Genomic DNA, 26192 nt, shown 5'->3' with positions numbered 1-26192 from the left:
TGTCCTGCAGAGGGACTCCCCAAGGCAGTAGTAGCCGCTGTGGCACGAGTGGAATGGGCCCTCGGCCCCACAGGAGGATTCTTCTTAGCCAAGGAATAACAGGCCTTAATGCACAAAACGACCCACCGAGAGATGGTCCGCTTGTGCACTGCCCACCCCTTCTTAGCGCCCACGTAGCCAACGAAGAGTTGGTCGTTCACCCGGAATGGTTTTGTGCGGTCCAGATAGAAGGAGAGAGCACGTTTTGGGTCCAGACGGTGGAGCCTCTCTTCCTCTTTCGAGGGATGCGGAGGCGGAAAGAAGGTGGGCAATGTAACAGACTGGCCGATGTGAAAGGCAGTAACCACCTTAGGAAGAAAAGAAGGACGAGTCCTTAGAACAACCTTGTCCGGATGGACAGAGAGAAAAGGAGGTGTAGAAGAAAGAGCCTGGAGCTCACTCACTCTTCTGGCAGATGTGATGGCAACCAGGAAAGCAGTCTTGAAAGTCAGAAGAGGACTGTTATGGAGAGGCTCAAAAGGAGCGCACATCAGATAGGTTAACACCAGATTCAAATCCTACTGAGGCATTCCGAAGGGGACAGGAGGAAACATGTGAGTAATGCCTTTTAAGAATCTAGCGACAACAGGGGACTTGAAAAGAGAAGGCTGATCAGGAAGCCGTAAGAAGGCAGAAACAGCTAAAAAATATCCCTTGATGGTGCCTGTGAGAAGCCAGAGCAGAGCCCTGCTGGGCCAGGGAAAGAAGAAAGAGGAGAACCTCAGAAAGAGGGGCGAAAAGGGGATGCACAGCCTTTGCTGTGCACCATGCCACAAATTTGTTCCATCTGCAGGCGGATACCGTCTTAGTGGAGGGACACCTGGCTGCCAGAATGACATCACAGACTTCAGGAGGCAAGTCAAATGATATCAACTGCCGACGCTCAATCTCCACGCATGGAGGTGGAGGCTGGACAGGTTCGGGTGGAGGACCGTCCCCTGCTGCTGCGACAGAAGGTCCTCCTGAAGAGGCAGTCGAATCGGGGGGTCGATTGACAGACTGAGTAGCTCGGGATACCAGTATCTACGTGCCCAATCCGGAGCCACAAAGATGACTTGGGCCCGGTCGCGCCTCATCTTCTTCAGCACTTTCGCGACGAAAAGTGTCTCCGAGCGAGTGCTGCCTTGGAAACTCCAACGCGCAGAACTGATGACATTGCGCATTCTCCTCGGTGGCGAATAGATCTAACCAAGGCTCTGCCCATTGCCGAAAGAGGCCTTGCGCCACGTCCGAGTTCAGACGCCATTCGTGATCCATCATGCACCAGCAGCTGAATTTGTCCGCCCTGGCGTTCAGAGAGCCCGCCAGGTGTTGAACCACCAGGGTGATGCCCTGACGTTCCAGCCATGGCCAGAGGCGCAGAGCCTCCTGACAAAGGGTCCATGACCCCACCCCGCCTTGTTTGTTGCAATACCACATGGCGGTGGTGTTGTCTGTGAACACCTGCACTACACTTCCCCGGACAGAGGGAAGGAATACTTTCAGTGCAAGCCGGATCGCCCGAAACTCCAAAAGGTTGATATGGGGCCGGGACTCCGCCGGAGACCAGAGTCGGGGCCGACCAGGAACCACATCCCAAGTGGCCTCCCCATCCCAGGAGGGGAGGCATCCGCCACAACTGATTGCTCCGGTTGGGGAAGGGAGAGGGATCTGCCACTGACCCAATCGCGATTCGTGAGCCACCACTGCAACTGCTGTGCCCTCCGAGATCTGGACATGATCGTACAGTTACCCCTGATGTTGCGCCCCCTGGAACTTCAGGTCCCACTGCAGAGCCCGCATATGCCAACTGGCATGTGTCACCAGCAGGATGCAGGAGGCCATCAGGCCCAAAAGCCGGAGGGTCATCCTGACTGAAACCCGGGACAGAGGCTGAAAGATCGGAATCATAGCCTGAATATCCCGGACTCGCTGCTCGGGGGTATAAACCCGAAACAGCGTCTAATCCAGAACAGCTCCAATGAAGGGGAGCTTCTGAGAGGGACTCAGGTGCGACTTCGGCACATTGATGGAGAACCCCAGCAAATGCAGGAGGTTGGCTGTAGTCTGAAGGTGGATGACGACTGTCTGGGGCGAGTCCGCCTTCAACAACCAGTCGTCGAGGTAGAGGAAGACTGACACTTCCGACCTGCGCAGATAAGCTGCAACCACCGCCATCACTTTCATGAACACCCGAGGGGCGCTGGTAAGGCCAAAGGGGAGCACGGCAAACTGAAAATGATCCTGGCCTACTGTGAACCGCAGGTAACGCCGGTGGACCGGCAGGACGGGAATGTGAAAATAAGCGTCTTGCAAGTCCAACGCTACCATCCAGTCTCCAGGGTCCAGGGCAAACAGGACCTGAGCCAGAGTCAGCATATTGAACTTCTCCTTCCGGAGGAAGTGGTTGACGTTCCGGAGGTCCAAGATGGGGCGCATGCCCCCTTGTCCTTCCTGGGGACCAGAAAGCAGTAGGAATAGCAACCTAATTCCTGATCGGGAACGTACTCGATGGCCCCCTTGGCCAGGAGGGCCAAATGATCCCCCGACATGCGGTGGTACCGAGGTGGCATGGCTGGAGGGGAGGACAGAAAGGGAAGCGAGTCACCTTGGCAGATTATCTGCAGCACCCACTTGTCCAAAGTGATACCGTGCCAGTGTTGGAGGTGGTGGCGGATCCTGCCCCCTAGCGGCGTGGGGTGCCCTCTGAAGCTCTGATTAGGAAGGCTTGGAGGTGGAAGCAGCGGGTGCTGAGGTGGACTGCCCTGCCCGCTGGTTACCAGACCCGACCCTGCGGAAGCCACGTACGCGGGCACGGTGAGGCAGGTTCTGCACAGGCTTTGCAGAGGAGCGTGTCTGGGCGCCTTTACCCTGGCCACGAAAGGAATGAAACCCAGGCGTGGCAGGGCTCTTAGTGGAAAGGCCCAAAGACTTAGCCGTAGCGCTCCAGGGCACTGTCCGCCTTGTCGCCAAAGAGGCGAGAGCCATCAAAGGGCATGTCCATGAGCGAGCTCTGGACATCAAGCGAGAACCCGTTAGACCGTAACCAGGCATGGCGCCGCAACGCCACAGTTGTGGAAATCGCCCTGCCCAAGGAATCAGCCATGTCCCGACCACACCTGATGGCAAACTTCGCCGCATCCTTGCCCTCCGCAATCGCTCATTAAAGGACGGCCTGGACCGCCTCAGAACACTGAGGCCGGACCTCTACCACCGTATCCCACACGGCGTGGGAGTAACGGCCCAACAAGCAGGCGGTATTAACCGACCGCGATTCCAAGCTGGCCGAGGAGAACAGCCTCTTGCCATATTGGTCCTTATCTGGCGGAGCCGTGGGAAAGGCACTCAGCGACGCCGAGGCCTGAATGACCAGGCTCTCAGGCGTGGGGTGAGTGGTCAAGAAGGCCGGGTCACCAGGCGCCGGGCAATGTCGCCTAGCGTTGTTCTTATCCACTGGTGCCCCCGAGGCCGGCCGCAAACAAGTGCCCAAGAGAACTTCGGTGAGGGCCTCATTGAAAGGGAGCAGCAGTTCAGACGACGTAGATGCCGTCTAGAGGACCTCCGTTAGGAGGTTGGTCTAAAGGGCCACAGTAGGGAGGTCGAGATGGAGAGCCTCCGCAGCGCGACGCAGCACCATAGTGTAGGAAGCGCCCTCCTCCATAGTAGGCGAAGGGGAGGTAAACCTCGGGTCAGAAGACACATCAAGTTCACCTGCATCTTGAAGGTCATCCACCCAATCTTGCTCGGAGTCACACTGGGGTCCTCGGAGCCGTCCCAGTCCTCATCCGGCTCCGGGGTAGAAGGAGCCAGCCGCGGCGGAAGCACCGGAGAGGGGGTCAACGGCGCCGGGAGTGGTGCCGCGAGCAGGGCCAGCCGGGACCGACCAGGAACCACATCCCAATGAGGATCCCAGGTCGGAACGAAATGGTCCAAGAACCTGGGAAGGGGCGGGATAAACGGCATCCAGTGCGGCGCCATGGGCGGTGCTGGGGCCAAGGGCAGCGCTAGGGCCGGAGCCAGCGGCGTTGCACCTTGTGGAGCCAGGGCCAGAGCCACGGGCGCTGGATCCAGTGGCCGGCGGGAGCCCAAGGCCTAAACAGGCCGTCCAAGGCAGCAAGAAACTCTTGCCTCTGTTCAGGAGTCGTCGACGGACGCGGGTATAGCGGGTAGGCCGCGGGACTCCCAGGCTCCAGAGGAGCACCTGTCCCCCTTGTCCGCCTCTGGGGAACGACAGGGGGACGTCGGAGAGCGAACACGCTTCTTTGACTTTTTCTTATGGCGTCGCTTACCGGAATCTGAAGGTGAAGACTTAGAGTCCGAGGAGCGACGGCTCCGGTCCCGCGAGCGGTCCCGCTAACGGCCCTTAGACCCGGAGCTGCGGTGAGAGGAGTGCCGGACCTCCAGCAACTTCCGGCGCCGCTCCCGCAACGCCTTCGGGCCATGGCACGACACTCCAGACAATCCCGGGAGTCATGGTCGGTCTCCAGGCAGTAGAGGCAGACATCATGGTGGTCCGCCACCGACATATTACGGCGGCACGACCCACAAGACTTAAAGCCGGGCATCCCTACATGCACCAGGAGACAAGAGAAGGAGACAAAAGTCTAAAAAAAAGTGGTCAAAAATTGACCGGGGTACGTGCTCAATCTGGATCTGCACTTTCGGCTCGGAAAAAGAAAGAACTGACGTCAGAACGCACGGGTGGCGCATAAGTAGCCTCCGTGACGTCATCTCGGTGCGCACGACGCCCGTTACGGGCGTGGAGTCGCGCGGCGCCATCTACTGGCACGTAGGGGTACTGCTAAGCAGAAAACTTTCCGTATCCAGACTGACGCCTGGGGAATATTCTAAGGTAAGGAATCTATCACTAACGTGTCTCTTTCAGATATACATTCCTTTCCTCACATTAAAAGCTCTTTTTCCTTAAAAATGTGATGCACGGTGTGCATAGAAGTGATAAAATAATCCTCATTTAAGTGTATGAATCTGAGTAACAAAACAAGAAAGTGTTCAACAAGGTAAACTCAATTGTAAAGTTGGGCAGATATTTTGTGTTTATGGATACCATTGAAATCGCCAAATTAAAGAATATTTGATATATCATTACAGTAGATGTTATTGACCCAATGTTATTGCTACTCAATGTGTTTGTACTCGTTCCAGCAACAGATAAGAACCTAGTATATATTTCCATCAATCTTAAAAACATTAGGCAACATTACTGCAACCACAGTAAACACCGGTGTTCCACATTGTATATTTCATGCTTGGTGGAAGTATTGTCTTATTGCTTCTCTACCCGAGTTTAATCTTTCAATTATGAATGCTCAACAGTAATATTACATTGGGCTACCTTTTCTTCAAGGGATGATGCAGTTTGTAGAACAACTGACTTCTCTTGAATGCTTAAAGAATAAGCTTCAACTTGGTTCTGTAACTCGTCCACGTGACGTTTCTGCTGTTTAAGTTCTTCTTGAGCTGTTCTTAGTGCTTCTTCAGCTTCTACTGACTGAAATAAAATGTTGTGTTTCAGTAAACACAAACACACAGAACAAACAAAGCTTGTAATGAAATCTGCTAAAAAGGTTCAATATTAAAAATAGGATAAAAGTTAAAACACTGAAAACACTTATAAAGGAATGATAGGTTAGTATTTTAACAGTATTGTCTAGGAGCAGCTTATTACAAACCGATATGAAGCAATACTTTCAGGGGACAATACAATGCCAGATTTTCATATACCAATGACTGACCCGTCTAAGGTTCTTTTCAACATCTTCACTAAGCTGGGCTATCACAGCTCTTGAGGTCTCTTGTATGTGCTCTAACTCAATCTTTTCTTGAATAAAATTTGCTGCATTTTCTTGATGTTCCTGCAGTTTTCCCATCAATGCACATTTTTCCATTTCTACTGTTTCCAATTCAGACTCGCCGGCCTTTAATCTCTCTTCCAGTTTTTTCATCTCTGAAAACCATCTTTGCTCTAGCTGTTCTTTCTCATTCATAACCTGTTCTTTTTCATGGGCCATGTGATTCAGATCTTCTAATAGGTTTGTTAACTAAATGGAACATTAGAAAAATACAAATTAAACCCTTGAGAAAAATTATTTTTAAACAACAAAGTTAGATCATTCTCTCTAGTAAGCATATGAAGCTGCTGAAGACAAAATATTGATGGTTCTTAAACAGCAGTTAAACGTACCATGACATTGATGGTGGGCTTGGGAGGATTTTTGTAGTTACCGCACAAACGGTCTTAAAGTATTCTCTGGTCATTCTTAAACCCAAAGATACAACTCTTGCGGCAAAAAGTCTATTACTTATCTGTAATCGACTGTCCTTAAAGAACAAGTTACTTACCTTCGATAACGATATATCTGTAAGAAACATTAGTTATTTAGATTCCTCACCTCAGAATATCCCTAGGCGTCAGGCTGGATCCGGAAAGATTTTTCGTCAGTAATACCCTTGAGCGTCGCTAGCCGTCGTCTGCGGCTCAGCGTCCGTCGTCGTGATCACCGGGATAACGTCGGAGTACTTCGACGACGCCCTCGCGCGCTGACGTCCGTTCTTGTACATAGCTTTCCGTGCCAGGAACGCAGAGCCATGCAAGAGACCGACACTGGTGCCCAAAAATTCTAGGGCCCTGAAAGGGATAACCTCAACCCTAGATATCGGTTCGCAGAACGGGGTGGATGGGTGGGTCGGTGAGGAATCTAACTAACTAATGTTTCTTACAGATATATCGTTACCGAAGGTAAGTAACTTGTTTATCTGAAAGAAACACGTTAGTTAGATTCCTCACCTTAGAATAGATACCCCAGCAATGCCAACCTCGGTGGTGGGTCTGCGAACCAAGATCACACCAGAAAGTCCTGGAGAACAGAACGGCCAAAGAAGCCATCTCTCCGGACTTGGCTGTCCAGGCAATAATGTTTAGCGAACGTGTGCAGCGAGGCCCACGTTGCTGCCTGACAGATGTCCTGCAAGGGGACTCCCCGGCCCAGGGCAGGTGTCGCCGCTGTGGCCCGAGTGGAATGGGCCCTCAGCCCTACAGGAGGTTCCTTTTTAGCTAAGGAGTAACCAGCTTTGATACACAAAACAACACACCGAGAGATGGTTTGCTTGTGCACCGCCCGCCCCTTCTTAGCGCCGACGTAGCCAACAAAGAGTTGGTCGTCCACCCGGAACTGATGGTGCGGTACAAATAGAAGGACAGCGCCCGTTTTGGGTCCAGACGGTGGAGCCTCTCTTCCTCTTTCAAAGGATGCGGAGGTGGAAAGAAGGTAGGCAACGTAACAACCTGCCCGATGTGAAAGGCAGTGACCACCTTAGGGAGAAAGGAAGGACGAGACCTGAGAACAACTTTGTCCGGATGGACAGAAAGAAAAGGAGGCTTAGAAGAGAGAGCCTGGAGCTCACTCACCCTCTTAGCAGAGGTGATGGCAACCAGGAAAGCAGATTTGAGCGTCAACAGACGAAGGGGACAATTATGAAGTGGCTCAAAGGGAGCGCACATCAGATACGTCAATACCAGATTCAAATCCCACTGAGGCATTACGAAAGGGACAGGAGAAAACATGTGAGTAATGCCCTTGAAGAAGCGGGAAACAACAGGGGATTTGAAAAGAGAAGGCTGATCAGGAAGCCAGAAGAAAGCAGAGATAGCTGAAAGATAACCTTTAAGAGTGCCCAGAGCAGAGCCCTGCTGGGCCATGGAAAGAAGAAAGAGGAGAACCTCAGAAAGAGGGACGGAAAGGGGATCCACAGCCTTTGCTGTGCACCATGCCACAAATTTGTTCCACCTGCAGGCGTATACCGATTTTGTGGAGGGACGCCTGGCTGCCAGAATCACATCACAGACTTCAGGTGGCAAGTCAAATGGCATCAACTGTCGCCGCTCAATCTCCACGCATGGAGGTGGAGACTGGACAGGTTCGGGTGGAGGACCGTCCCCTGCTGCTGCGACAGAAGGTCCTCCTGAAGAGGCAGTCATCTCCTGAAGAGGCAGTCATATCGGGGGTCGATCGACAGACTGAGTAGCTCGGGATACCAGTACCTTCGATCAGGCCCGGTCGCACCTGATCTTCTTCAGCACTCTGGGCAGAAGTGGTATAAGCGGAAAGGCGTACAACAGACCGCAACTCCACTTGCGACGAAAAGCGTCCCCGAGCGAGGGCCGCCTTGGAAATTCCAACGCGCAGAACTGCTGACATTGCGCGTTCTCTTCGGTGGCGAATAGATCTAATCAAGGCTCTCCCCACTGCCGAAAGAGGCCTTGCGCCACGACCGAGTTGAGACGCCACTCGTGATCCATCATGCACCAGCGGCTGAGTTCGTCTGCTCTGGCGTTCAGAGAGCCCGCCAGATGTTGAACCACCAGGGTGATGCCCTGATGTGCCAGCCATGTCCAGAGGCGCAGAGCCTCCTGACAATGGGTCCACGACCCCACCCCGCCCTGTTTGTTGCAATACCACATGGCGGTGGTGTTGTTCGTGAACACCTGCACCACACTTCCCCGGATAACGGGAAGGAATGCCTTCAGTGCAAGCCGGATCGCTCTCAGCTCCGAAAGGTTGATATGGAGCTGAGACTCCGCCGGAGACCAGAGGCCTCTGATCTCCGCCTCCCCCAAATGGCCCCCCCATCCCAGGATGGACACATCCATCACTACTACGTGCTCCAGTTGGGGTAGGGAGAGGGATCTGCCGCTGACCCAATCGTGGTTCGTAAGCCACCACTGCAACTGCTACGCAGTGCCCTCCGAGATCAAGACATGGTCGGACAGGTTGCACCGATGCTGGGCCCACTGAAACTTCAGGTCCCACTGCAGAGCCCGCATTCGCCACCTGGCGTAATGCACTAATATGATGCAGGAGGCCATCAGACCCAGAAGCCGCAGCACCAACCTGACCGAAACCCGGGATAGAGGCTGAAAAATGGGAATCAGAGCCTGAATATCCCGGACCCGCTGTTCCGGCGGATAGGCCCGGAACTGCGCCGAGTCCAGAACCACTCCGACGAAGAGGAGCTTCTGGGAGGGACTCAGATGCGACTTCTGCACATTGACGGAGAAGCCCAGCAAATGCAGGAGGTCGGCTGTAGCCTGGAGGTGGGAGACGACTTGCTGGGGTGAACCCGAATTCAACAACCAGTCGTCGAGATAGGGGAATACTGGAACCCCTAAACTGCGCAGATGAGCTGCGGCCACCACCATCACTTTCGTGAACACGCGAGGGGCACTGGCGAGGCCGAAGGGGAGCACGGTGAACTGAAAATGCTCCTGACCCACCGTGAATCGCAGGTAACGCCAGTGGGCCGGCAGGACAGGTATGTGGAAATAAGTGTCCTGCAAGTCCAACGCTTACATCCAGTCTCCAGGGTCTAGGGCAGCCAGAACCTGAGCTAAGGTGAGCATCTTGAACCTCTCCTTCCGGAGGAAGGCGTTGACGCTCCTGAGGTCCAAAATAGGGCGTAGGCCCCCTTTGCCCTTCTTGGGAACCAGAAAGTAGTGGGAATAGCAACCACGACCCACTTCTGGACCAGGAACGCGCTGGACGCCCCCTTTGGCCAAGAGGGCTGCAACTTCCTCCCTCAGAAGATTCAAGTGATGCCCCGACATGCGGTGGCACTGCGGTGGCATGGCTGGAGGGTTCGTCTCGAAGGGGAGGGAGTAGCCCCTTCGGACGATTTGCAGCACCCACCTGTCCGACGTGATGGAACACCAGTGGAGAAGGTTATGGCGAACTCTGCCGCCCACTGGCGTGGAATGGGCCTGAAAGCTCGGACTAGGAGGGCTTTGAGGCGGATGCTGCCAGGATGGATGTGGACTGGCCGGCACGTTGTCCCCCGGTACCGCCTCGGCGGAATTGACTACCGCAACCGCGTGCAGGTTGAGTCTGCGGCCAGTGGCTAGGCGGTCATGAGGGGGCGCCCCTTCCTTGGCCACGAAAGGCGGAAGTTTGCGGTCGCGGGGCCGAGAGGCCAAAGGACTTGGCCGTAGCCCGGGAGTCCTTGAAGCGCGCCAGCGCTCTATCCGCCTTCTCGCCAAAAAGGCGAGTGCCATCAAAGGGCATATCCATGAGGGTACTCTGGACATCCCCCGAGAAAGATGTGGACCGCAGCCAGGCGTGGCGACGGAGCGCCACCGTGGTTGACATCGCCCTACCCAGCTAGTCCATAGTGTTTAGTTCACATCGTATAGCATGTCGTGCTGCATCTCGCCCGTCTGCGAGTGCCTGGCGAGCCGTGTACGGGCCTCCTCCGGACACAGGGGCAGCACGGCCTCTACCGTATCCCACAAAGAGTGGGAATAACGGTCCAAGAGGCAAGCAGTATTCAAGGACCGCAGGCCCAAACTAAGGAAAGAGAACAGCTTCTTTCCGAACTGTTCCAGCCTCTTGGATTCCCGATCCGGAGGAGCGGATGGGAAGGAAGATTGGGACGTGGAGGCCTGGATAACCAGACTCTCGGGCGTGGGGTGTTGGGAAAGAAAACTGGGGTCGCCAGGAGCAGGGCCACGTTCTGATCCACAGGAGGTACTGTGGAGGGCTTGGACCAGGTGCCCTGCAGAACGTCCACTAGTGCCTCATTGAACTGCAGCAGAGGCTCCGAGGAGCTTGCTGACGGTTGAAGCACTTCAGTGAGGAGGTTAGTCCTCACGGCCACAGCAGGCAACTCCAGCCCAAGGGCGTCGGCCGCCTTGCACAGCACCACTGAAAAAGCTGCACCTTCCTCCGAGGCCATAGTCGGAGGAGAGATGAACCCAGTGTCCGGGGAGGTGTCCAGACCACTGGCATCCCCCAGTTCGTCTGCCCAGTCCTGTGATAAATGGGCCTGCCTGCCCATAGGGTCCTCAGACCCCTTCCAGTCGCCCCCGTCATCCGATTCCTGTTAAACAGGGGGAATAACTGGAGCCGGGCGGTAGATGAAATGCTCATCCATCGGCGTCGGACGGCGCCGCACCGGCGCCGGGCCCGGACCGGGGCTGAACCGGGGAACGGCGGTGTCCGGGGAACGGTGCCGGAGGTGGAACCGGTGTCGGCAGAGGAGGCGTCGTGAGGTCGACCGGCGCCGGCAGAGATCCAGGCCTGGATCCCTCGGGGACCTGCGGCGTCGGAACCAAAGTCGTCGACGGTGCCGGAGCTGCCGGCTCGAGAGGTCGCCCTGTCAAGCCTGCGGGGTCCAAAGGCATGCCGGAAGGCGTCGACGGCGGAGCCAGGCCCCTCATGGCCGAGAGGAAGGCACTGATCTCCGCCGGAGTCGCGTCGGTCCCAGGGACCGGCGGGTATGGGGATGGACGCGGCTCCTGCAGCTCCAACGAAGCCGCGGGGGTGGGACCACCCTGACCCTCGACCGAGTCGCGCGACCGGTGAGGGGAGTCCGAATAGCTGTGTCGCCTCTTGGACTTCTTTGAGTGCTTCGACTTACCCAAAGACTTTGAACCCGACGAGCGGTGATCATGGCTGTGGCTCCGCGACCGGTCCTTGGACCTCCTCCTGGACCAGGACCTTGAATGGCGCGGAGCCGAGTGTCGAAGCTCGAGAAGCTTACGGGACCGCTCCCGCCTAGCCTTCGAGGTCAAGGCCTGACAGTCGAGGCACGATTCCGCATCGTGGTCGGGCCCCAGACAGTAAAGGCACCGGCGATGGTGATCCGTCACCGACATCAGTCAGTGACAGGAGTCACAGGCTTTAAACCCAGGCATCATACTGGCACCAAGTCGAGTCGACAAGTAGACCAAAAAGAGTCAAAAAAGTTTAGTCAAAAAATGACTAAGGGGTAAGCTCTTCCCGGATCGGCGCTGTCTGGCGCGGAAAAAAGAAGAAGTGACGTCAGCGCGCGAGGGCGGCGTCTAAGTACTCCGACTACGTCATTCCGGCGCACGACGCCGACGACGGACGCGGAGCCGCAGACGACGCCTAGCGACGCGCAAGGGGTATTGCTGACAAAAAATCTTTCCGGATCCAGCCTGACGCCTGGGGATATTCTAAGGTGAGGAATCTAACTAACGTGTTTCTTTCAGATTGTAGTCTTAATACCAATGTGGCAGTGAGATTTCCATGACACACTATGTTGGACATTTAAATCCTCAGATGGTTCAGAAGTTTGTGACAATTAGAATATAAGAAGTTAAAAAGAGGAATGTTTTCAGTTTTTTCAATAAAGGAAATTAAATATTCTGATGGGTGGATGCCCAATGGGAGAGGGTTCAAAAGAACTAGTTCCTTATCTTTAAATAACACTATTTCTGGTAGAGACTGTAGGAGAGTAGGGTCTGCTTTCTATGGTCACCCCCACTTTTTGCTTTTGCTTCACTGGTTTTCGACTTAGATGTGGCTGTGGGCCTGCTAATCAGACCCACAGCCCAGCTGTTCTCTCTCTAAATTCATACTATGTATTTTAGGTACATAACCCAATTGGTAAGGATCACCTTATAGGGCCCTGTACAGTGTACCTTAGGTACCCAGGGCATGGGTGTACCCTAGGCCTACCAGGGGCTGCAGCACGTATTATGCCACCCCTGGCTGGCCTCCCATCATGACACAACTGGCTGATCACTCAGCTGGGGCAAGATCGTGTAATCACCCCTTGCTTAGGTATAGTATCCCTATACCTACCTTATATATAGACACATGGGTACCTTTCAGTCACTCCTATGGCAGGCCTTAACAATCCTGAAGGCAGAGTGCTTGGTAACATGTGAGATGGTGCTCTAGCATGAGCTGAGCCTGTCTGCAGCTTTCGGAACCATGTCCTTATAGCTGTTTTATGATATCGCCTACCATATACTCTTAAAGTGCCTTATAATCTTAAACAGTTATGGTAACTATGGTTTGGCTTTATCAAAACATGTCGTGTAAGGTGTCTAACACTTAGGAATACTACCCCCACACCATTTCTGGTGAGCAGGATAGTATTCCCCCCTTCTAGAGGGAGAAGACATGTTGAAGACCTACTACCCGGTTAAAGTTAACCAGAGCCCCAGCATCACAAAATGGATGCTGCTGCCACAGACACAAGTCTGACCTCCTGCTGCTGGGAGTCCTTCCAGCGAGGGAGGGTTGGACAATAGGTTTCCTGCCTTGGGAGGTGCTAGCACCACCCTAGACAGGACTTAGTGTATTGGGGCAGGGAGGGATGAAACAAACGAGACACTGCCTGGGGCACACAAGGTGTTCCATGCATAGTCCAGTTCAAACCGGTGCTGGGGCACTCCAGCCCCAGTCCTGGCGCGAAACTGGACAAAGGGAAGGGGGTGTAACCACCGCCCTCCCTGGTCCCACCCATGGGAGGGACCTAGCAGGTAACCCAGCCCCCCAGATTAGTATAAGAGTGGGAGCTGAGTCCCTAGGACTTTGGATTATCCTGAAAACTGAAACTTGAACAGAAACTCTGGACCTTCGACATTCGACTACGGAAGAAGACTGAAGAATCTCCCTTGTGGCCAAGGAGTGGCTGTAGGAGAGTAGGGTCTGCAATCCTATGATCACCCAGATTTTTGCTTTTGCTTCATTGGTTTACGACTTTCTCCGGCTGTGGGCCTGCCAATCAGACCCACAGCCTAGCTGTTCTCTCTCGAAATTAACACACATGTACATTAGGTGCATCCACTAATTGGAACTGGGCCGCCTTGTCAGTCCCTGTCTCAGCATACCACAGGTATCCAGGGCATCGGTGTACCCAGGGCCTACCAGGGGCTGAAGCATGTATTATGCCACCCCCGGAATGGCCGCCCAAATCTGACACAACTGGCTGCACGACAGCTGGGGCCACGTGGTGTAATCACCCGTTGCTGTAGGTGTAGTATTCCTACACCTAAACCCTAAAATGGACACATGGATTCCTATCAGTCACTCCTATAGCAGGCCTTAACAATCCTGAAGGCAGAGTGCAGGGAATCATGTGGGACGGTGCTCTGGCGCGAGCTGAGCCCGTCGACGGCTTGCGGAACCAAGTCCTAATAGCCGTTCCATGGTGACGCGGGCCAACTACTTTTAATGCATTATAATCCTTGCGGTTATTTGCTAACTTTGGCATCGCCTCACCTATACATGTCGAGTAAGGTGTCATACGAATGGGAATACGAACCCCTCGCCAGTCCTGGTGACGGGGTTAGCATTCCCCCCTTTTAGAGGGACACGACATGGAAGTAACCTTGAACCCCGGTTAAAGTTGACTCAAGCCTCAGCATCACAAAATGGATGCTGCCACCAGACACAAGTCTGACCTCCTGCTGCTGGGAGACCTTCCAGCGAAGGGAGCTTGGACAAAGGGTTTCCTGTCGAGGGCGGTGTTAGCGCCATCCCAGACAGGGTTTGTGTATCCCAGGTAGGCAGGGCTGAAAGGAAGGTGATTGCCAGTGGCACCCCGGTGCTCACTGTGCATAGCCCGGCTCAAACCAGTTTCGGGGGCACACCAGCCCCTGAGCTGGCGCGAAGCCGGACAAAGGATAGGGGTGTAACCACCCCCCTCCTGGCTCCACCCATAGGTAGAACCTAGTCACGGGCCAGCCCCTTTTTCTTAGAATAAAGGTAGGAGCGAGTCCCCTTCCCAAATTGGATAATCAGATAATCGGATAACTCCGAATCACGAACTACTTTCCACGAAAAGGAACTCTTGACTATTTCTGAAGACTCTCCCTTGTGGCTAAGGAGTAGCCACCCTGCACCAGCAGGCACCATCTAAGCGCTTGCGGTTTGCTGTAAGTCTCTCCTACGGATCAAGACTGCCCAGCTCGACGAGACCCGAGTTCCCTGCCATCTCTGACCTTTTACCTCCCTCATCAGCTCAGCTGAGAGTCGTAGGTGTGACGAGACCTGCGGGACCGGCTATCTTCAGAACCTGCACGACGCTTATCTAGCACGCCCACCGAGGAACCCTCGAGTGAGTGCACCTAGGGTTTGAGAAGCCCTAACCCTGAGCAGCTCCAGCATCGAAGTCTGCCTCCCCAGCATCCCCGAGATCTGCGTGGGGGCCCTTCCGCTCCTTGTTGTTCACCGCGTTGTTCGACCACTTGCCGACCGGCTTGTGGCCCTCTTCACGACGCACCACGATTGTTTCATCACTAGTCTGGTTGCTCCAGACTGGCTCTTGCTCCCCTTCAACAGAGGAGTACCACGGACCCTCCTGGTCCACTCCCGACGCCATCTTGACTCCCCCGCTTGGGTGGCCACTGCCAAGATCCGCTGCCCCTTCCTGGGCCCAGCATCATCGACAGCAGACACCTTCGTGGGACAGCTCACCCTCCATCCTGGTCGCCGCCGCGCCTCCTGGTCCGAGGAACAGCCGAGTCCGACGTCACTCACTCACCTGGTCGAGGTGACTTCAGCCGGTACCCTCCTGGTACCCACACGATCGCTGGCTAGCGGTTGAGAACTGAGTCCCCTCTGCTTTCAGGTTTTCCTTCACCACCGATCCAGGCTTGGATCGCTCTGAACATCGTCACTGGTCGCCTGCCAGCAACTTCTTCTTTCAGGCTCCTGAGACTACACGAGGACTCCCGACATCTTGCCGAACTTCACGCAGCCGCAGCCTCCGGGCTAGGTAACTCGAGCATCTCGGTGCTCCATCGCAGGTTCGCTCTACAAGTGTCCAGTTCCTTTTTCGTTTAGTCCCACTGATCGGATCACTCCGGAATCAGTACCTCCAGACTCTAACCATTCGCATTTCACTGTTAGTGTAGATGGTTTCTCGTGCCCCTCGGGCATTTGTGTAAATTGTGCAACTGAAGTATTTTCCTAAGAGTTTTGTAGTGTGCTTAGCTCCCTGACTCATAAAGAGCCAGGGTAGTCTTGTTATAAATAAATATCCTTTTATTTTCATAACAACTTGTGTGGTGTCCTTTCACTTGGTGTTCAAGGGGTATATGTGATGGTAAACAGCTGGCTTAACACGCCCTCTAGAGTTTAGCCTAAGACTGCTCGTATCCACGCTACTAGGATAGCTGGTCTAAAAGGTTGACTTACAACCAATCATCAATAAGGGTCGTTTGGAATGATACACAGTGATCACTAGAATAGTGAGCACTACATATCAGGCCAACTTCTCACATTGGTGAGCAGCGGTTGGGATTTGAGCTTGCTGTTGTTTTACCACACACGTATCCTAAGAATATCGCAGTGAAAGATCACATAAGTATCCAGGTACATATAACTTAACTTAGAATACTCCGAGTTCTACTGAACCGGCTGTTGTAGTGTAACAGGGCTTAGCACACCCTGACTACAACTCTTAGCAAGGGATCAGTAGGTAAACCCATAGTGTAGGTAGGTGCAACACTTACACCTCACTAGAAAAGCATGTCGGTCCACGGAGAGTCTGCAGGGACTCCCTTAGTGGTCAGTGACCCTCCACAGGTCGTGTCACGATATGCAACTCTTAGCTTCAAGGAGATGCGACAACTGTGTGCCTCCAGGAAGCTAAACCAGGGTTCTAACCCTACCATCGCAATACTGATAGGTCTCTTAGAGGCGTACGATGCTAGGAGGTCCTCTAACCCAGGTCCCCCCAGTGCAGATGGGAACATGCCTCCCTTAGAGGGAACCCTCGGTGACCCAGACCTCGACCTCCACACAGAGGAGGAGGACGAGGACGAGTTATCGGGAGACGAGGCAGACAAAGGTCCAGTGGTAGTCGGCAGGCTTACAAGGACCAACTTAAGCAGGCATGAGAATGGAACTGGGGGAGCCCCGGGCCCACGCTCAAGCAGGCTTAACCTTGGGAACGGACGAGCTAGGTCTCTCTCCAGAGGCTCTGGCAGATCGGTTCATACAAATGTCTCTCAGGCACCTTCTCAGAGAGGAATGACTTCCCCTCAGAGGAGGGAGCATGAAGCGAAGATGCGGGAGGTCAATCTGAGGATCGAGCGGGAAGAACTTGCCCTCGCCAAAGAAAGACTTGCCTTAGCCCGAGAGCAGAAGTTAAGTGGGTTAGATCCCACTGGTGGCAGCATTCTCAATAGAGAGAAAGACAGGGGTATAGACACTAGACACCTGAGTAAAATAGTGCCCCCCTTTAAACAAGGGGACGACATCCACAAGTGGATAACTGCCTTGGAGAGGGCCTGCACTGTCCAGTGCGTCCCCCCAAGTCAGTGGGCAGCTATACTGTGGCTTTCCTTTGAAGGTAAAGGAAGGGACAAGCTCCTCACTACAAGAGCTGAGGATGCTAACAACTACCAAGTCCTGAAGAACACACTGATTGATGGGTTCGGCTTAACCACGGAACAGTACCGGGTGCTGTTCCGGGACACCCAGAAAATTCAGTCTCAGGATTGGGCTGACTTTGTCGATTGTGCCACTAAGGCTTTGGAAGGCTGGTTGCTGGGTAGCAAGGTTACTGATTACACAGGATTGTACAATCTTATCATGCGAGAACAGATTTTAAACAACTGTCAGAACCAATTGTTGCATCAGCACCTTGTCGACTCGGATCTGACCTCTCCCCAAGAATTGGGAAAGAAGGCAGACAGATGGGTCAGAACAAGGGTCAAGCAGAACCAGAATCAGAACCAGGGTGGTCAGAAGAAAGCAGACCAAAAGGGTAACAAGAACGAACAAAATGACCAGAAGTCTTCGACAGGTCCCCAACAAACCAAAGAGGGTGGGGGTCAGGCTTCACAGAAGAAGAAGACTCAAGAAGGCCAGTCAAAAAGGTGGTGCCAATACTGTAAAAGTAAGACTCACTGGTTTAGTGAGTGCACCAAGAAAGGAGGGCAAACTCCTACCACTGCAGCCCCTAAGGCACCTGCGCCCCCTAGTACAGTCAGCAGTGGTAGTGCGCCTCCCAAGGCATTAGTTGGGTTAACCTTGGGAACCGAGGGGAGTGACGACTTAGTCGGCACGCTCACTCAGGCCGTCCTTGTCTGTACAGGGGATATGGATATGTCCCCTGATGCCAGTCCCAATACTTTGGGCAAATACAGGCAGACACCTTTGATAAATGGAAAAGTGGCTCAGGCCTACAGGGACACGTGTGCCAGTGTCACCATGGTGACGCCTAACTTCGTGGACCCTGGACAGATCATGCTAGGTACCAGTTACCTAGTGACCAATGCCAGCAACGTCACTACCAATCACAGTATGGCAGTTGTTGATTTCTCCTGGGGAGGGGTAAGTGGCCCGAAAAAGGTTGTGGTTAGTTCAGACCTCCCCGTAGAATGTCTGTTGGGCAATGATTTGGAAACGTCACAATGGTCAGAAGTGGAGCAGAGGACTCACATGGAAATGTTAGGTTTGCCAGCACATGTCCTTGCTGTGACCAGGTCACAGGCCAAAAGATGCCCCACTGAACAGGTGCTGGATCCTGGAAGAACGGACCAGACACCTTCCAAGAAAAGGAGCAGTAAGGGTAAGGCTTCGCCTTCCCCCTTGCCCCAGGTCGTGGATCAAGTCTCCGAGGAGGCTGACCTTAAAGAACTGAGGGAAACTGAGCTGCAAGAGCTTGAACCTGGTCAGGTTGAGTTTCTGGGCTCAGGGGGACCCTCCAGGGAAGACCTGGGGAAGGCACAGTTAGACTGCCCCTCACTTGAACCCCTCAGACAGCAGGCCGCTGCTGAGGCTGCAGGGAACGCCACAGGTACCCACAAAGTGTACTGGGACGATGGACTCCTGTACTCTGAGGCAAGAGACCCCAAACCTGGTGCGACCAGGAGGCTGGTCATCCCCTTGTCTCTGAGAGGTTTCCTTCTCACCTTGGCCCACGAGATTCCCCTTGCAGGTCACTTAGGCCAGAATAAGACTTGGGACAGAATTGTTCCACACTTTCACTGGCCCCACATGTCCGAAGATACGAAGGAGTTTTGCCGCTCCTGTGTCACTTGCCAAGCCAGTGGTAAGTCAGGTGGCACGACAAAGGCCCCCCTCATACCACTACCAGTGGTGGGGGTACCCTTTGAACGAGTGGGGATCGACATTGTCGGACCAATGGAACCCCAGACAGCATCAGGGCACAAGTTTATACTGGTGGTGGTGGACCACGCCACCAGGTATCCTGAAGCTATTCCCCTTAGGACCACTACAGCACCTGTGGTGGCACGGGCCCTACTTGGAGTGTTCTCCAGAGTGGGCTTTCCTAAGGAGGTCGTCTCAGACAGAGGTGCGAACTTCATGTCGGGATATCTGACTGCTATGTGGAAGGAATGTGGTGTCAACTACAAGTTCACCACACCCTATCACCCACAATGCAATGGGCTGGTTGAGCGATTCAACCGGACCCTAAAAGGGATGATTCACGGACTACCTGAAAAGCTTCGGCGGAGATGGGATGTCCTGATACCCTGCCTCTTGTTCGCCTACAGAGAGGTCCCGCAGAAGGGGGTTGGCTACAGCCCTTTTGAGCTTCTGTTCGGACATCCTGTAAGGGGACCCCTTTGTTTGGTAAAGGAAGGATGGGAGAGACCTCTCAGAAAGCCGGCATCAAACATTGTGGACTATGTGCTCGGTCTCCGCTCGCGGATGGCGGAGTACATGGAAAAGGCGTCTAAAAACCTTGAGGCGAGCCAAGAATTACAGAAAGCGTGGCACGACCAAAAGGCTGTCCTAACTGTGTATCAGCCTGGACAGAAGGTGTGGGTGCTGGAGCCAGTGGCCCCAGCAGCACTCAAAGACAAATGGTCTGGGCCCCACACGATCATTGAGCAAAAGGGAGAGGTCACCTACCTGGTAGACCTGGGAACTCCCCGGAGCCCCCACAGGGTGCTCCATGTAAACAGGCTCAAGGCATATGTCGACAGGGAGGGCATGGGCTTGCTCATGGCCACAGATGAGGGACAGGAGGAGGAGAGTGACCCTCTCCCAGACCTGCTCTCTCAGAACCCTGACGATGGATCAGTAGATGGTGTTGTCTTTTGTGGCAGCCTCTCTGGACATCAACAAGAGGATTGTAAACAGGTTCTTCAATCCTTTCGACATATGTTCTCTCTGACACCCAGTCAGACCAAGTGGTGTACCCACGAGGTCGACACTGGGGACAGTCTGCCCGTAAAGAGTAAAATCTATCGGCAACCTGATCATGTCAGAGACTGCATCAAGACAGAGGTGCAGAAAATGTTGGAGCTGGGAGTCATTGAACCCTCGGACAGCCCCTGGGCTAGTCCCGTAGTGCTCGTGCCGAAACCTCACACCCAGGGCGGTAAGAAAGAGATGAGGTTTTGCGTGGACTACAGAGGTCTCAATGCGGTCACTAAGACCGACGCCCACCCGATACCAAGAGCAGACGAACTTATCGACCGGTTGGCCTCGGCCAACTACTTAAGTACGTTTGACCTGACAGCTGGGTATTGGCAAATCAGGTTAGCTGAGGAGGCCAAGCCCAAAACAGCATTTTCTACCCCGGGTGGGCATTATCAGTTCGTGGTAATGCCCTTTGGTTTGAAAAATGCACCTGCCACCTTCCAAAGGCTGGTGAATCGAGTTCTCACTGGGTTGGACGACTTCTGTGCGGCGTATCTGGACGATATCGCTGTCTTTAGCTCCACCTGGGAGGATCACCTGGTCCACCTGAGGAAAGTGTTAGAGGCCCTGCAGAAGGCAGGCCTCACTATCAAGGCCACCAAGTGCCAGATAGGGCAGACACAGGTTGTATACCTGGGCCACCTTGTAGGTGGAGGCCAGGTTCAACCATTGGAGAGCAAAATACAGGCCATCCAGGACTGGGCTCCTCCAACCACCCAGACTCAGGTTCGAGCTTTCTTGGGCCTGACTGGTTATTACCGGAAATTTGTCAGAAATTATGGATCCATTGTGACCCCGCTAAACGACCTGACAAGTAAAAAGATGCCAAAAAAAGTTCAGTGGACAGCAAGCTGTCAGAAGGCATTCGATGACCTAAAGCGGGCCATGTGCACAGCACCTATCCTAAAGAGTCCAGACTACTCCAAACCATTCATTGTCCAAACAGACGCTTCGGAGCTGGGTGTGGGAGCTGTTCTATCGCAACTGAATTTTGATGGTCATGACCAGCCCATAGCTTTTATTAGCAGGAGGCTGACCCCCAGAGAGAAGAATTGGTCAGCTATTGAGAGGGAGGCCTTTGCTGTGGTTTGGGCCCTGAAGAAGTTGAGGCCATACTTGTTTGGCACTCACTTCAAGATTCAGACCGACCATAAGCCCCTCTTGTGGCTAAATCAAATGAAGGGTGAAAACCCCAAACTACTTAGGTGGTCCATTTCCCTACAGGGGATGGACTTCACAGTGGAGCATAGACCTGGCACTGATCATGGCAATGCAGATGGGCTCTCCAGGTATTTCCACTTAGAGCAAGAAGACTCACCTGGTCAAGGTTAGCTTATTGTCCCAAAGTTTGGGGGGGGTCATGTAGGAGAGTAGGGTCTGCAATCCTATGATCACCCAGATTTTTGCTTTTGCTTCATTGGTTTACGACTTTCTCCGGCTGTGGGCCTGCCAATCAGACCCACAGCCTAGCTGTTCTCTCTCGAAATTAACACACATGTACATTAGGTGCATCCACTAATTGGAACTGGGCCGCCTTGTCAGTCCCTGTCTCAGCATACCACAGGTATCCAGGGCATCGGTGTACCCAGGGCCTACCAGGGGCTGAAGCATGTATTATGCCACCCCCGGAATGGCCGCCCAAATCTGACACAACTGGCTGCACGACAGCTGGGGCCACGTGGTGTAATCACCCGTTGCTGTAGGTGTAGTATTCCTACACCTAAACCCTAAAATGGACACATGGATTCCTATCAGTCACTCCTATAGCAGGCCTTAACAATCCTGAAGGCAGAGTGCAGGGAATCATGTGGGACGGTGCTCTGGCGCGAGCTGAGCCCGTCGACGGCTTGCGGAACCAAGTCCTAATAGCCGTTCCATGGTGACGCGGGCCAACTACTTTTAATGCATTATAATCCTTGCGGTTATTTGCTAACTTTGGCATCGCCTCACCTATACATGTCGAGTAAGGTGTCATACGAATGGGAATACGAACCCCTCGCCAGTCCTGGTGACGGGGTTAGCATTCCCCCCTTTTAGAGGGACACGACATGGAAGTAACCTTGAACCCCGGTTAAAGTTGACTCAAGCCTCAGCATCACAAAATGGATGCTGCCACCAGACACAAGTCTGACCTCCTGCTGCTGGGAGACCTTCCAGCGAAGGGAGCTTGGACAAAGGGTTTCCTGTCGAGGGCGGTGTTAGCGCCATCCCAGACAGGGTTTGTGTATCCCAGGTAGGCAGGGCTGAAAGGAAGGTGATTGCCAGTGGCACCCCGGTGCTCACTGTGCATAGCCCGGCTCAAACCAGTTTCGGGGGCACACCAGCCCCTGAGCTGGCGCGAAGCCGGACAAAGGATAGGGGTGTAACCACCCCCCTCCTGGCTCCACCCATAGGTAGAACCTAGTCACGGGCCAGCCCCTTTTTCTTAGAATAAAGGTAGGAGCGAGTCCCCTTCCCAAATTGGATAATCAGATAATCGGATAACTCCGAATCACGAACTACTTTCCACGAAAAGGAACTCTTGACTATTTCTGAAGACTCTCCCTTGTGGCTAAGGAGTAGCCACCCTGCACCAGCAGGCACCATCTAAGCGCTTGCGGTTTGCTGTAAGTCTCTCCTACGGATCAAGACTGCCCAGCTCGACGAGACCCGAGTTCCCTGCCATCTCTGACCTTTTACCTCCCTCATCAGCTCAGCTGAGAGTCGTAGGTGTGACGAGACCTGCGGGACCGGCTATCTTCAGAACCTGCACGACGCTTATCTAGCACGCCCACCGAGGAACCCTCGAGTGAGTGCACCTAGGGTTTGAGAAGCCCTAACCCTGAGCAGCTCCAGCATCGAAGTCTGCCTCCCCAGCATCCCCGAGATCTGCGTGGGGGCCCTTCCGCTCCTTGTTGTTCACCGCGTTGTTCGACCACTTGCCGACCGGCTTGTGGCCCTCTTCACGACGCACCACGATTGTTTCATCACTAGTCTGGTTGCTCCAGACTGGCTCTTGCTCCCCTTCAACAGAGGAGTACCACGGACCCTCCTGGTCCACTCCCGACGCCATCTTGACTCCCCCGCTTGGGTGGCCACTGCCAAGATCCGCTGCCCCTTCCTGGGCCCAGCATCATCGACAGCAGACACCTTCGTGGGACAGCTCGCCCTCCATCCTGGTCGCCGCCGCGCCTCCTGGTCCGAGGAACAGCCGAGTCCGACGTCACTCACTCACCTGGTCGAGGTGACTTCAGCCGGTACCCTCCTGGTACCCACACGATCGCTGGCTAGCGGTTGAGAACTGAGTCCCCTCTGCTTTCAGGTTTTCCTTCACCACCGATCCAGGCTTGGATCGCTCTGAACATCGTCACTGGTCGCCTGCCAGCAACTTCTTCTTTCAGGCTCCTGAGACTACACGAGGACTCCCGACATCTTGCCGAACTTCACGCAGCCGCAGCCTCCGGGCTAGGTAACTCGAGCATCTCGGTGCTCCATCGCAGGTTCGCTCTACAAGTGTCCAGTTCCTTTTTCGTTTAGTCCCACTGATCGGATCACTCCGGAATCAGTACCTCCAGACTCTAACCATTCGCATTTCACTGTTAGTGTAGATGGTTTCTCGTGCCCCTCGGGCATTTGTGTAAATTGTGCAACTGAAGTATTTTCCTAAGAGTTTTGTAGTGTGCTTAGCTCCCTGACTCATAAAGAGCCAGGGTAGTCTTGTTATAAATAAATATCCTTTTATTTTCATAACAACTTGTGTGGTGTCCTTTCACTTGGTGTTCAAGGGGTATATGTGATGGTAAACAGCTGGCTTAACACGCCCTCTAGAGTTTAGCCTAAGACTGCTCGTATCCACGCTACTAGGATAGCTGGTCTAAAAGGTTGACTTACAACCAATCATCAATAAGGGTCGTTTGGAATGATACACAGTGATCACTAGAATAGTGAGCACTACATATCAGGCCAACTTCTCACAGTGGCCACCCTGTGCAAACAGGCACCATCAAGCGGCCTGCCGTTTGCTTTGCCTAAAGTTCTACGAGGAACCGACTGCAGAGCCCGACCAGCGCCTTGATTTCCAGACTTCTCCGACCCTGATCCACGTCCACAGCAAAGCTGAGATCCGAGGAGGCGACGAGAGACGTGGGACCGGCTACCTGGGAAAATAGGCTACTTGCTTCCAGCGCAGCTTCTGAGGCATCCTCGAAGTTGTGCTCTGGGGATTGAGAAGCCCCAACCCCGAGCACCATCTGCACTGAAGATCAGCCCTCCACACTCTACGAGTTCTGCGTGGGGCCCTTCTGCAATTTCCTGCTCGACGCGTCTGTCCGGTTGCTTGCCCGTTGGCTAGTAGCCTTTGTGACGACGAACCCTTGACTTTCCACCGCTGGTTTGGCTCCTCCAGACTGGCCCTTGCTTCCCTGTGAAAGAGAAGCACCTCAGGCCTTCCTGGTCTGCAACAGAAGCGAATACTTCATCCTGCGTGGGTTGCGCTTGCCAAGGCTTGTTGGGTCCGAATTCGACATCGAAGCCGCCGACAGCAAGAGCCCTCGTGGGACAGCTCGCCTCCTGGTTCTGGTCGTCCTCGATGCCTCCTGGTACCCGTCGCTGCTGCGACAAGCTTCACCTCTTCACCTGCATCTTCACGACATCGCCTGGTTCCTTCCTGGTTCCTTCCCGGCTCCTGGCTGGTGACCTAGACTCTGTCCCCTCTGCTTGCAGGTACCCTCCTTCTTGATTCCAATCTTGGGATCCACCGGACACTCTTCACTGACTGCCTGTCAGCATCTTTTCTTCAGGCATCCATAGGAGTCGACGACGAAACCCGACGCAAGTTCAATCTATGCACCCGCAGCCCGTGGGCTAGGTAAACTGAGTACTCCAGTGCTCACAAGGGTATTGACTATCCTAGGGTCTAGTTTCCAAGTCTCTAACTGCTAGCTCCTTCCGAAGTGTCCTAAAACTCTTTATTTCTAAACATTACTATTTCTATCGACTTTACGCATTACGCGTGAGTGTTTCCACTCTGCACCTGAATCCCGTGGGCCTCCCACTGCCTAGTAACTGGTAGTATAGTGTAGCCCCAGCGATTCCCTAGGCCTAGGCCTAACCTGTGTTCGTGACAGTGGTCCTTATACCACTTACTTAGTATATGGTTTGCGTGGCCCCTAGGGCCTAACTGTATTACTTACCTGTGTGACTTATGTATGCTTAAATAAGACGGTGTTGGGTATTTTGACTAGAATAAATACATTCTATTTTTATATATATCTGTTGCGGTGTCCTTTCATTTGGTATTCAAGGGATTGCAAATGGTATAACAGCTGGCTTCACATGCCATACAGAGTTTAGCCAAAGGCTGCTCTTGTCCATGCTACCACTAGGATAGCTGGTCTATAAGGTCAACTTTACAACCAATCATAATAAGGGTTGTTTGAACTGATACAAGGTGTACACTAGAACTAGTGACATCATATATCAGGCCAACTTCTCACAGAGACTATCAAGCTGCAGATTCCTCACCTTTTGAATATTCCCCAGGCGTCAGACTGGATTTGGAAACATTTCATCAGGACCTGTGTACGCTGGAAGGTGGCACTGTGTGGCTCTGCACCAATGCCTTTCTGCTGAAGAAATGACGAGGGGAGCCTATATAGGTGTCAACCTGCAGTACTGACATCAGTGGCTTTCAAGAGTGTCTGCACCTGCACAAGCAGAGCCCAAAAGCAAATTGATGTGACCGGGATTCAGATTCCTGGCCATCTAATCTTATTGATGGACAGTGTCTAACCACAGAACAGGAAGGACGGGAGGCTCGTTGAGTTTGCCTCTACCAGAAAGAGTATTACCAAAAGTAACGGAGTTGTTTCTCTGACAGAGAATGCTAGCTGTAGATTACTCACCTTTTGAATAGCTATCAAAACAGTGCCTATATGGAGGTTGGCCTTCAAATAGACTCTGTAGAAGTCCTACATGGAACGGTTACCCCACTCTTTTTGCCTTGTGTCTGTGTGTTTTGTCCCTGTCTGACTGGGATCCTTCTAATCAGGACCCCAGTCACTGTGCTTTCTCCCTAAATTGACCATGGTAAGCACTTGTGTACGTCCACAATTGGCTACTGGTGTACCCTTATAACTCCCTAATATAGGTACACCAGGGGTCACCCATGGGCTGCAGCATGTATTGTGCCACCCATGGGAGTCCACTTAAATTGACTACAGGCTTGCCATTGCAGCCTTT

At 53.4% G+C, this 26192-nt stretch overlaps 1 protein-coding gene across 2 annotated transcripts in view; it reads right to left on the bottom strand.

The window, feature by feature from the left end:
* The window catches only part of CENPE (centromere protein E), a 1911253-nt gene that overhangs the window by 642929 nt on the left and 1242132 nt on the right, over window positions 1-26192 (bottom strand). The window contains exons 48-49 of one of the 2 annotated variants that reach the window (XM_085641421.1): window positions 5772-6077; window positions 5372-5527 (exon numbers count right to left, since the gene is read on the bottom strand). In XM_085641421.1, coding sequence (XP_085497547.1) covers window positions 5372-5527; window positions 5772-6077 — 462 coding nt within the window. The remainder of the gene's footprint in view (window positions 1-5371; window positions 5528-5771; window positions 6078-26192) is intronic. The other variant, XM_085641422.1, reaches the window with a different exon arrangement.

This window comes from Triturus cristatus, chromosome 2_2, assembly GCF_964204655.1.
Source record: "Triturus cristatus chromosome 2_2, aTriCri1.1, whole genome shotgun sequence".
Classification (NCBI taxonomy): domain Eukaryota; kingdom Metazoa; phylum Chordata; class Amphibia; order Caudata; family Salamandridae; genus Triturus; species Triturus cristatus.
The sequence above is the reverse complement of the archived record's forward strand: the minus strand, read 5'-3'. Positions and strand labels throughout refer to the sequence as shown.